The sequence below is a fragment of the Corvus brachyrhynchos genome, unplaced genomic scaffold, assembly GCF_000691975.1.
Source record: "Corvus brachyrhynchos isolate BGI_N302 unplaced genomic scaffold, ASM69197v1 scaffold115, whole genome shotgun sequence".
Taxonomy (NCBI): Eukaryota; Metazoa; Chordata; class Aves; order Passeriformes; family Corvidae; genus Corvus; species Corvus brachyrhynchos.
The window spans coordinates 22,964,874-22,977,044 of record NW_008239553.1 but is presented as its reverse complement, the minus strand read 5'-3'; the positions used below and the strand labels follow the sequence as shown (position 1 = coordinate 22,977,044).

Here is a 12,171-nt window from a genome sequence, read left to right as displayed (position 1 = left end):
CCTGCTGAATGCACAGGGTTTGATGTTACTTCCTGTGCTCCTGCAGGACAGAGCTACTGCACTGCTGTGGGATCCACAGGGGCTGAGGGAGAGCCACGCAGCTCCCAGCACACACCAATCCAGCTGCAACCTCTCCAGTGAAACCCAGTTGCTTCCTTAGGGCCAGCCACAACCTTACACTACAGTCACTGCAGGACCAACTGGACCTTCTGGGGACCCCCCTCTCTCTAGACCTTTAACTCTGTGCTCTTCCATTACATTCCCAGGGCTGAAGCCACACACACAGAAACACCTGCAGGCACTTGGTAGGATCCCATGTCCATCTCCCTCCTTACCTGTCACATTCAGCTGCCCACCCAGGAACCAGGAGACTCTGCCCTGGCAGAAGTCACAGTCCTGGACAGAGTGGAAGGGGGTGATCCAGGTGAGCCGGCTCCTTCCTAGTGCTCCCCAGAAGGTGTCACTCTGCTCCACTGACACCCTGTACAAATCTTGGTGGTCCTTGGGTCTGGGGAAGGCGACGGCTTCAGGCATGTAGGCAGTGAGAGGCCCATGGCTCCAGGTTCTGGCAGCCACCAACCCAGGGGGGCATCTGGGAGCCTGAGAAAGCACTTTGGAGCAGCAGGTCTTGGCCAGCAGCCTGGCCATCACTGCAGGATACCTGTCTCTCACTGAGCAGATGGGTGCCTGCAGCCCACAGAGCTGCTCCAGACACCTGGCCCAGGCAAGACTCAGGCCCCTGTGGAAGGTGGTGCTACGTTGTCCTGGGCTGACTGAACACAAAGCAGCTCTCTCACACAGGGAGCCCGGGCACCCCTTCTGCCCTGCCTTATTCCTCTCCTCCTCTCTTCCAGAGCACTATGGGAAAAAAGAAATTCAATCACTCTAAGGGAGGGGAAAGGGGTGGGCTGTAGAAATATTTGACTGAAAATAACCTTCATGCTTATCTGAGTCCTGACAGCCGTTCTTGAACAGGAGCCAGGTTAAGCATGTGCCTGGGCCAGGCTCTAACAGCCTGCTCCTGCTCTCCCAGGGCTGCACTGCATCCCCAGACCCCTCTGTTTCATCCCCACTCACCTCCCTCTATTCATCACCATCCCCTTACTCGCCACAGCAGCCCTGCTGTATCCCCCAGTCCTCTGCTGGCCAAAAAGGCAGCTTGGGGCAGGTCCCTGTAAATCTTAGGGTCACCCCCATGCTAGTCATGAGTGATAGGACTATCCCCTTCCCAGATCTAAGGCCTATTTCTAGCAGAGCACTAGGCTATGGTGGGACAGGTAAGGTTTTTCTCACGTGGCTGTCAGCTGCAGGGAATATTGCATCCCATCCCACCTTACTGCTGGGTGGCTGTCAGGGCTGTCCCCTCTGGCAGGCTGGGCTGGGCTCTCTGCCTGCTCCCAAGCTCTACACTCTGGCTGTACCACCAGCTGGCCTGGGAGCACTCAATGAGGCCGTGGTGGAGCAGCTGGGGGTGGTTTGGCATGAAGCAGTGCAGCCCATCTCCTCACACTGAGACCTCCCACCACCCACCTTAGCAGAGCTAAGCTGCCACCCTGCCTCCAAACAGCATTTTTGTCTGCCTTCCTTTCCTTTAGGCCCTATATAGGTAGTTTTTTTAAGGTAGAATTTGGAATTCCTTAATGTCATCACCCAAATTCCCTTCCTTTCCTAGGGGGCACAAGAAAAGAGCAGAAAAAGCTCTCCCTGCAAGCAGGGTTGTTCTCATCCAGGCACACCTAAGGAATCCCCAGTAGAGATGACAGGGTTAGTAGATCTCCTCTTTGCTCTTCAGAATGCAACACCACTCATGATCTATGGAGCTGGTATGTGTAGTGAACAGGCTGGACACCAGTGTGGGAGCCAGGCGCTGTTTCCCATCAGGTACGTTCATCCCAGATCACACACCTGTTTTGGGTCAAAGCTGCCCCAAGCTTGGTGGGAGCCTACAAGGGTGCTGTCCCTCTGGGGAAACACAGTCCTTTGAGCTTACAGCCCCTCCACAAAGTGAGGCCCAAGCAGTCTCATTGTTCCTCTAGTCTTTTATTTCCTATGCACACCCACTCTGCCTCAGCATTTTTCCTGTCCCTGGAAGACATTAGGTTTTTCCACCAGACCATTCCCAGTTGCTCTTAGCAGGGCAGGTTAACTCCTTATCTGGTAACCCAGAATAGGCTTCCATTGCTCTCAAATTGGAGCTCACCTCACTGGAAATCCTGTGGGTGCCCTTCTCTCTCAACCAGCTGCCCTGCACTTGCAGTGTCTGGCTGCTGCCTCAGCTCCCCAGGCCAGCGGGGCCCTGCAGCCTGTTCCTGGCAGAGGCTAAGCCTGCCTGGAGATCTATGCAACTCTCTAACACCAGGGCACGTGTGATATTGGGATGACCCAAAGCACCAGGGCTGCTCTGCATGCTGAAGTGACTTGTTCTCTCACCAGTTGTATGCTGTTACTTCTGCTCCAAGTACAAGCACACTCCTTTCAGTTTTGTATTCCGCTGCAGAGAGAGACCCAAGCCCCACCTTCTCCATGCCTCGGTGGGGAGGAAAGTGCAGGCCTCTGGGCCACTTTGGATCTCTCACCCCTCTCTGGCTACAGTAGGGCATCCAACTCCCTCTCAGCTTTGGCTGAACTCACCCTCCTTGAACAGTGGTGACTGGACTCATACACAGTATTCCTGTTTAGTTTTATTCTTCTTCATATCTTTACAGAAAATGGCACATAAATCACAGATTCTGGATGACTAGAAGTTGTTACAGCTCCGTATCTCAAACACCTCAATACTGAATTATTTTCTCACTGTATATACATTATTTACACTCCATGGGCTATCATCTAACACGTCAAACGACCGCGGGACAAAGACAAACAGGGGTTGAATGACTGGGCTTAACCTTTGATGGAAGAAAAACAGTAGCTCTGGGGAAAGGATGCTCACAGCTGAAAGCAGGACAGAAGGGGTCACCTGGAAGTCACTGTCCTACAGCTTTCGGAGGGGGAATAGTGCTTTACTGCAATGGGAAGGTGATGGTACCATGGAGTGAGTTTGGCTGTGTGGGTCTGCATGTGCTCCTATGGGATGTATGTACACATTACAGGGTGTATCAGGGTGGATGTGCATGGCTGTCATTCCCTTTAACACTCAGAGGGTGAGCTGGACAAATTTAATTCAATAAATACATTAGGTGGATGTTGTTGTCTCACCTGGAATAATGTATTCAATAAATAAATTCACCGTTCATCCCCTCTGCAGGGGTGTAGGGTTTTGGTGTTTAGAGCAGAGTCAGACCAAACTGTCCAGCCCTGCCCAAGACAGTGACATGGGCTGACGTCACCTCAGGGTGCCAGGTGGGACCAGGATGTTGTGCCTGTGGGTTAAACCCTCCTGTCCCTGCCAAAAAGAGGCAAAACATAACTGCTCTAAAGCTGCAGTCCCTTCTCAGCAGACCTCAGTGCTGGGCAGGGAGAGACCGATGGAAGGTGCAAACCACCCTCAATGGATAGTCATCACTTCATGCAAGCACTGCCACGGGCTTGCCCTGCTGCAGCCTGGGCCAGAGGCAGAAGCGATGGCCAGGGGAAGGTGGCGTGTCTGCCTGGGGCACGGTGGGACAGGGCGCAAGGGGAAGGGGCCTGGGCAGCACTGGGCAGAGATGTGCACCAAGGAGAGGCATGGCAGCAAGGAACAGGCTTGCTTCAGGCTGGCAAATGGGGTTTGGGGCTGCAGAAGGAGAAAGCCCCAGAGCCAGTTGTGAGGCTGAAGGGAACAGAGCCTTAGTGTCATTGGTGGCAGTGATGATGTGACACTTCCCAGTCCCCCAAAAGGAAGGGGTGGGGGGTGAAGAAGGCCTGGTGGGGTGGAGGAGCAAGGGGCAGGGGTATTCTCAAGGGGAACAGGCAGTGGGCACCCCTGCCAGGCAGCCCCAAACACAGAGACCAGTGCCCCTCTCCCTGGCAGGGGTGGCCGGGGACGCCTGGCAGTCCAAGGGGGAACGTGGCCCCCAGAGGACACAGTGTCTGTCGGGGCTGGCTTCTGCCACCTCTCTTCCCCCTAGATCAACTTCTCCTCCTTCTGCGATGAGTTTGACTTCTCCGTCTGTCTGTCATCCTCTGCCACTGCCGCCTCCTCCCCTGTCTCCAGCTTCCTGCCTGGGGCTGGGGTGTCCCCGGCAATGGTCCCCAGGACTTTGGTGCTGTGCTCCTGAGCTTTGGCCCTGAGGGCAGCAATGCTGTTTTCTCTCAGTTCCTCCTGGGAAATGGTGGTTTTGGGATCCGGACCCCTTTCTTCCTTGTCAGCTTTGTCAAGCTTGGGCAGGGCCTGGCGCTCCACCTCTGTCTTCCTCCCCGCCTCAGCCGCTGCCTCCAGAGACTTTTTGTGCATCCCTAAAAAGAATTGTTGGTATTCGGGTTTAGAAAAGCGCCTGGGCATGGGAAAGCCATCTTGAACTGAAAACAGCAAAGATAAAGAGAGGCCAGAATTAAGGAAAAGCAGAAACCCTCGCTTCACACAGCAGTCATGGCGAGCCACTTGCTCCGGCCCGCACGCGAGGGCAGCCCAGGCAAGGCAGCTGCCTGCTGGAGCAGCGCAGCATCTGTGGACTGTGGCTGGTCCCAACGGTCTATAATTACTCTCCCCTTCATTTCTTTCTGTGAACCTGAAGCTAACTTGTCCCTGCATGGAGATGAGGGTGTCAGACAGCAGCATAGTTGCCTGAGCTTCACCGAGGCTGGGGAGGGAGATCCCTCATTGCCTATTTCTGTACCAAACTACAACCACCCTTCTGCCTCTCTCAGTTGCACATGGACAAAAAGACAGCATAGCCCATCATCAAGATACCAGACACTAGTTTTGGGGCAGAACCAGCCTGGAAGGTCAGAAAGAAGGAAGTAAAGAGCGGGAGTGTGACAGGGTAGCTGCTACCTCCATGTCTGCACAGAAAACCAAGTGAAACCATACAGAAATGCAGCTTCCCTAGGTGTCATGACCAGGAGGAGGCAGCAGAGTGTTCCACCTGGAACTGGGGGCAAAGATGGAGCATTTGGGAGTCCTAGCACCCCATCCAGCATCACAGGGTAGGAGGAGTGAGACTGGGATGACCTCCTCCCTTGGGCAAAGGTTGGAGCCCCTGCTTCAGAGCTGGGCATGAAGGATGCTTGAGCCATAGGAAGTGAAGGTTAGCACCAGCCTGAGGGGGCAAGTTTGTGCCCTGGCCAGATTCTGCAGGTCAAGATCCAAGGTCCAACAGGAATTTGGGATGAGTGGTCAAACCCTATTGACAAGGGTCATTGGGGGACGGAGGCATCAAGGGTGGCAGGATGGGGGGCCCTTGCCCTGCTGCCCTTCACCTGTTTTCAGTGTGACTGATTTCTTCCTCACATCCCCCGTCTCTACCCATTCGCCATCCCCCATGAAGGCGACTGCTCTCTTACCCAGGAGCCAAGGGGCACAGGACTCCATGATGCCATCCTTGGCAGACTTGAGGATGGATTCGGGCAGCGGGATGGAGTGACGCACCATGGCACCGTAGAGCCCATACTCAGCCATCACACTGCTCCTGCCCCAGCATTTCTCCCTCTTCCGCCATTTGGCCCGGCGGTTCTGGAACCAAACCTGGAGCAGGCAACAAGGAGGGACATGGTTTTTGTGCAGGGAGAAGGCATGCCAGTCCCCTTCCCGTGTGGGAACATGCATGTACTTCTGCAGCAGGATGAAAGCAGATGGGTGGACGCTTATCCTGAAGCCAATACAACCGCTTCCCCCATGCATCAGACATTGGGTATCTCTCCCTCCCTCCCCTGAAGGACTGGTGAGGGCCAAGTGTGAAAGCAGGTTCCATCCCTCTCCACAGGATGTAATTAATTTGCCATTCCAACGTCTTTTTTCTAGTGGCTTTTGGCTCTTGTGCCTGGGATTTTCTTTTATTATTTACTGTGTGTCTGAGCAGTGGCACAGGGCTGAAGGCAGCAGTGCCTGCAGGGAGGGCTGGGATGGGGGTGGATGCTCGAGAGAAGGGGGAAGCTCTCTGTGCACTTTGCTCTGAATTCCCAGTTTGAAAAGCCCCTCATCTTCTCAGAAAATTGGCAGAATAATCTCTGAGCTGTGACCTGGGGGGCAGTGAGCAGAGAGGCGGGCAGCAATGGCGGGGAGAGGGTGATACTGGCAGAAATCTATTAGTGCTCTCTCTCCGATTTCCATTCCTCTTGTCTCCCTCGCCCTCCTCCCTCCCCGGCTCCCCTCCCTTCCCCCTGAGCAGAGGCATCAGCTTTAGATGAAAAATTGCTTGAGGTCTATTCAGAAGGAGGCAAAGGAAGAGTCAGCCCCAGGGGCAACCCAGGCCTGATTGAAAAATAAGTTAATTTCAGTTTGAATCGATGGGCCTCAGGCACTGAAATATCACGGGAAATTAAAGCAGCTGGTCCCCAGGGAACCACGCCATTGACCTGCGCTAATTAATGCCATGGAGTTACCAGGCCCCTCTCCGAGAGGCAGTCCCTCCCTCCCCGTGGACACCCCAAACACCTCCTCATTTAACTAATTAGACTGACAGAAAATTGGGTGTTAATTTGTTTAGGATTTTTTTTTTCTTTTCTATTTTTTTCCCTCCCTTTCCCGGAAAGTACACGGCAGAATGGAAATGAATGTCGGGGTCTCTCTGGCAGATGGATGCTCGGGGTCACTCCGCAATCTTCTCCGACTTGATTGCTTGATTAGGTCGTTAGCACATTAAAAAAAAAAATTGCTTGCCGTCTGGCGCTGGCCTGATGAGTGGGATGAGGCGGGAATCGCCTGGGTAATTTATCTTTTTATACTGCAAAGAATTTGATTTCAATCTGCAGATATATGGAGGTGCCTTTGACACCTGTTTAACATTACAGAGCTGACAGCTTAACCCTCTCTTGTCCCCACCACTTGTCGCTGTGGGGGAGCTCAAGCTGCAGTGGGGAGCACTGGGAGTCTGTGCCGGTCCCCCAGCTCTGCCATGGGGACCGTAAGACTGATGCCATGGAGTGACGTCCTGGTCTCAGCTGGCAAGGCAATATCATCTCTTCTACCTGTGCAGAGGAGAACTGCCCAGCACTGAAGCCTTATGGTGGGGACAGAGCTGCAGGGTAGGCAGGTGGCTGGGTTGGTAGCACTGGTGACAGCCAGCTTTCGCCTCTCCCAGGAGCCCAGCCAGCCTGCTCCACCAGAGAGCTCTGTGGAATGGGTGGGGTGGTGGTCCCACCAGCTGTGATCCCAGCTTCTCCCAGCAGAAGACACTCTGTGCATGTCGGAGAGGATTTTACCAGGCAAAGGAAGGAGGCTGCTTCACCACGTCACCTCCTCTGCATGATAAATGGTCTGATTTACACTTTCATACTGCTGATCTGTAACCCCTGGACCAGAGATTGCTGCAAAGACCCTCAGGAATGCAGAGCTTCCTCTCTTCACCCTCTCCTCCATGCCTGTGTGAATACAGGGGTTTGCTTGGCTGTGCAGTCAGCAGGATGCTGGCAGAGGGTCTCGCTCCAGGTCATGCAATCCTCCCATTCCCAGAGCACAGGGTGCAGAGCTGCAGGTGCCTCTTTACTGATGCTTTTACCACTTTCCCTTTCTCCTCCCTCCTGCCTTGATGCCTCTAACATCTTTCCCCACGCCTCATGCTCCTCTTCCCTTTTCCCTGGCCAGGTGTCAGCCTTCCCCAGCACTGCCCACTGCCTCTAAACCCTCGAGCATCCCCTTCTCCATGGCAGTGTTACGCAAATACTGGAAGTAGCAGAAGCTTTGCCAGCTGGCAGCCCAATTTTGACTAGAGCTGGTAGAAAATTTTCAATCAAAAAATGCTGATTCAATCGCACAGGAAAAACTGTGTCCAGCCAGTGAAGTGTAATCAAAATTATCTATAGCTTTCTTCTGAATGCTGTACTTTAATCTCAGTTACCTAAGACATGCAAAATCTATGCTTTAAAACCAAATGAGAAAATCAAAATTGCATCAACATCTCAGTAAGATCATTCTGAGATTTCCAAAACCAATTTTTGTCACTTTATGGGAATTTCCTCTTGGTTTTGATTAGGAAAAATGAAAGTTTGAAATCCCAGAATGTTTAACAGAACAGAAATCAGGAAGACTGACCATCTTGCTTTAATACCAGGAACTATATCTTCATCTGAGGCATGAAATTAAGTGAAACCAATGGTGCTCAATACTGAGTATTACTGGGATCAGATCCCAGTCAAGCATCTCTGTGACAAGCTCATTCTGAGGAACACTGAGTGATGAGCTCCAACACGGCACTGGCAGCCGCCATGCCACTTCAGATCACAATTGTCCCCTGTGTCCTGTTCTCATGATTTTGTCCTCACTCGGATGGCTCCATCAGTGGGGCTTTCCTCTAGGTGAAGATCTTACTGATTTCTTCAAATTTATCAATATGTTACCAAAATTTTCACATGCCTTGATTCTGAGCTGAATTACGTGGTGGTTTTAGTAATTCAGAGGTATTTTCAGCTGTGTGGTACATCAGCCACAACATCCAAATATGCAATTATTTATTATTGGCACCTCACTTTTCTGGGAGAGGGTTTCACCCTTGCACTTTACTCACCTTACAAATTTCTTGTGGGTTTGGTGTTCTTTGGCTGCTTATTGTCCTTGCTTGGAGATATCTACTCTACAGCTTCCTCCAACTCTGTAAAATTTGGTCTGCTTCAAACAATGTCTAAGTTTGTCCACATTTCCTCTTGCCCCTTCCCACCCTGTGGGTTAGCTCAGCTTTGTGAAACACTTTACTGATGTGGCTCTGCACTGTGCACCCTCCTTCTCACTTGTTTTCATCTGGTTGTCTGTTGCACAGCCCAGGGTATGGTGAAAAGACTGTGTTTCTGCTTCCACATCTCATGGGCAGTGGTGAAACCTTCTGATTCATTTTAGACTGAAGCATGTCACATGCTTGTGCAAAGCTGTCACAATCTGATGTGCAGAGGTGTCTTTTGGACCAACATGCTACACCTTAAGAAGTTTCACACCTCTTTATTTTCACACAAACACCCTTTGTGAAACCTGGGAAGCTTGTTCCAGGAAGTCTATCCTCCAAAAATGGACAATAGAGTAAAGCGGACAGGTTTGTCTTGCAGTATTGCAAAACCTTATAAATGGGAATGTTTCTAACTTTAATCATCACCTAATTCTCACCTCCAGTGCCCACTGTGAAAAGCAATAAAAGTTCAGGCACTCCGTACTTGACTACAGAGTTGCAAGTGTTTTGGAGTGGGGGTTTTGGAGTCAAGGCTGGCAAGGATAACCTCACCAGTTTCCTCCTCTGAATCACAAATGACGACTGATGCTTCTTCGGATTATTGATGATGCAGAAGAGCAAATTGTAGGAGGAGAAATCTCTCATTTTGCAAGGGGACATGAGACTTGACACGTCCTTGTTATCCACATTCATTATATTAGTTAGTTTGTTTACCTAATCAGTGCCTGAAACATTGTCTGCTGAAGAGAGAAATCTCCCTGCAGTTGGCCATAATCCAGAAATCTGAATTGTCAAAGGGATATTTTAAAATCTATGGTGTTCCTGTGTATTGTTTCTGTTTTGTTTCAAACTAAAATTTTCCACTAGTGATACTCATTTTCTTGGCTGCTACTTTCCAAGCTAGGGTACAACGACAGGAGAAATGATATTGGAATTTTTTTTGTCTTACTAATATTAAAAAAAAAAAATTATTTTCCCTGCCCAAGCATTCCTCACCTATTAAAGGAAAATTCCAGGCTAGATAATGGTGAAATTTTGCTTCAACAAATCTCTCATCCTGCCTTTGATACTGCATTCCAACAGGAGCCTTTCAAGGAGCGAGGTTTGTGGAGCGCAAGCCGGTCCCAGCCCAGAGCAGCGCGAGCTGAGTGTCCACTAGATGGCCACAGGCAGATGCCCGTCCGCACCTGCGGACACACCGACACGGACACACAGACACTCCAGCACATGCCTTTGCCAGGCTGCAGGGAGCAGCTGCACACAGCTGTTGGCAAAACAGCACCTAAGGCAAGGGACAACACCCCAATACCCCCAGAGCCACACTGAGAGCATCTCCCCCACACATGAACACGCAGGTGCCTATTCTTTACCCACTTGAAGCCCTTTGGGGGGTCAAGCTGCAGACCAGACAACACCTCCAGCTGCCCTCCACATCCGGGGCCCTGCTGCCATCTTAGCACTCAGTTTCTCCTGACTCCTACACCGCTCCCTTTCTACCTCCTCCCTCTCCAACCTAAGACTCAACAATGAGAGTGGTGAAAATGAAAACCTCCTCTGAAAAAACAGTGATGTCCTCGTCCTCATATCAGAGAGGACCTGTGGCCCTGGTGGGGTTCAATGGGAAGATGTGAACACTGCAAAGAATGGCTTCATATCTTCCTTGGAGCATGTCCCCACCCCACCCATACCCATGAGCACTGGGGCTGTATAATGGACTGCCATGAGAGCATGAGTTCCAATTGTGCCCTGGGGCTTCCTCAAATCCTTCGGTTTTAGCAATCACTACAGAAAAGCTTCCTGACTGCTAGTGGAGACTGCACCACTTGTGTAAGCCTGGAAACAGTTTATTGCTGTCTTTTCAAATGTAACGTCAAAGTTATTGGTACTGTTTATGGTGACATCACTTTCTATGGCTGGTGTAAAGTGGTTATGAAGTTAAATGAGAGCAATAAAGGTTGCACATGGGCTGCATGGCTGATCACAGGACTCATCATCCCTCTTCGTGCTAAACACTGGGAAAGAGCTTGCTGAGCTCACTTCAGAAAGAGCAATTCCCGTACACAACATAGCAAGGGCCCTTCCTGATAAGAGCTGGATTTTTGTCCAACCCACTTGGCTAACAGGTCCAACCAGAGATACAAGATGAGCTGTGAGACAGCACTCATCCCTCTTGAATAAAGACATGATGGTTCATCCAAGCTTGGGTCTCCTCTAAGCTAAAAGAGTAACAGGGTGCTCATTGAATATGGGCTGAATTGGCACCCAGCAAAAATGTACATTATATTACCATGCCACCAGTCCTGCAGGCTAGGCCTGTCTCTGAATCCTGCTCTTAAAAGCACTACATGGGCCATGTATAACTTTTTGTTGCAATTTGTCTGACTTATGCAACCAAAGCTGTAAAATCCCACTTGACCAGGAAACATGTCTTAAACTGTGTTCCCTTGGCAAATCTGGGGTTTTCACCTGGCCTCACAGGGCACCATGTTTTTCCACTTCTTGTAACCTTTCAAAAGCAAACAGTTTCATTTGCTGCAGGGATCCCATCTCCCCCAAAGAAAAACAAGTGTGCACACGATGTGCAGGGTCAGTATGGTGAGATCAGTGGTTCAGCACACACTCAGTCTGTGCCTCACATCTGCACAGCAAGTGCATCTCTGAGACGTTGACTTCACCATGGCCACACTGTGATTCCAACTGATCAGTAGCTTATTTGGCCCTACAGTACAGGCTGCCATGTGCTGGGACCTGGCAGATCAACACCCAAATTCTTCTTTTCCTAACATGCTGAGTGAAAAACAAGAAAACATCAGGGTTGTAAATGCATGATAGTCACAAGAAAGCTGACAAGAGTGCAGTCATCATCCTAGTCCACACAAACCCAGGGAGACATCTGTCACTGCCACAAAGGGTGATAGCGCACATCCATCCTTTGGGTGATCACGGTACCTGACTCCATTAACCAAGCTGCTATCCTGCCTGCATTATTTCATTTTGCCTTCTTTCCCCCCACTAATACTGCTCTGCAGGTCCTCTAGCACTGAGGAAACCTCAGCATAAATCTTCATAAACATCCATGTGTAATGCACTCTGTGATCGTGCAGGGACACGCCACGTTATCACTTTCATGCTAGAGAAGGTGAGTCAGGACAGTCAGAGGAGAAATGTCACATCCCCTTCACAATGCCTTTCAATGGGCACTGAAATCAGACCATGGGATGCCAGCATTCCTCTGAGGCTGTGGAGCACTGCCTGTGCTCTGGGACTGCCCCCTGCATGCCAGCATCAGCTCCATGGTGCCCTACCCTTTATCAGCACACACTGAGCAAAGGTGCTCTCTCACCTTCTCCAGAAAAAAACGTAGGCACCAGAGGCTGTGCACCAGCAAGAGATGGTGTCTGCAGTACTACCTGGTGCCCACTGTTCCCTGAGATAAGGC

The 12,171-nt window shown here is 50.9% G+C and overlaps 2 protein-coding genes across 2 annotated transcripts in view; both read right to left on the bottom strand.

Moving 5' to 3' along the window:
* LOC103621027 (acetyl-coenzyme A synthetase 2-like, mitochondrial) overlaps positions 1 to 858 on the bottom strand; it is a 12,504-nt gene extending 11,646 nt beyond the window's left edge. The window contains 1 exon segment of the mRNA XM_008639770.2: positions 336 to 858. Coding sequence (XP_008637992.1) covers positions 336 to 648 — 313 coding nt within the window. The 5' untranslated portion in view covers positions 649 to 858.
* Positions 859 to 2,661: 1,803 nt separating this feature from the next.
* Positions 2,662 to 12,171, bottom strand: part of VSX2 (visual system homeobox 2) — an 18,977-nt gene continuing 9,467 nt past the window's right edge. The window contains exons 3-4 of the mRNA XM_017741648.1: positions 5,425 to 5,605; positions 2,662 to 4,440 (exon numbers count right to left, since the gene is read on the bottom strand). Coding sequence (XP_017597137.1) covers positions 4,046 to 4,440; positions 5,425 to 5,605 — 576 coding nt within the window. The 3' untranslated portion in view covers positions 2,662 to 4,045. The remainder of the gene's footprint in view (positions 4,441 to 5,424; positions 5,606 to 12,171) is intronic.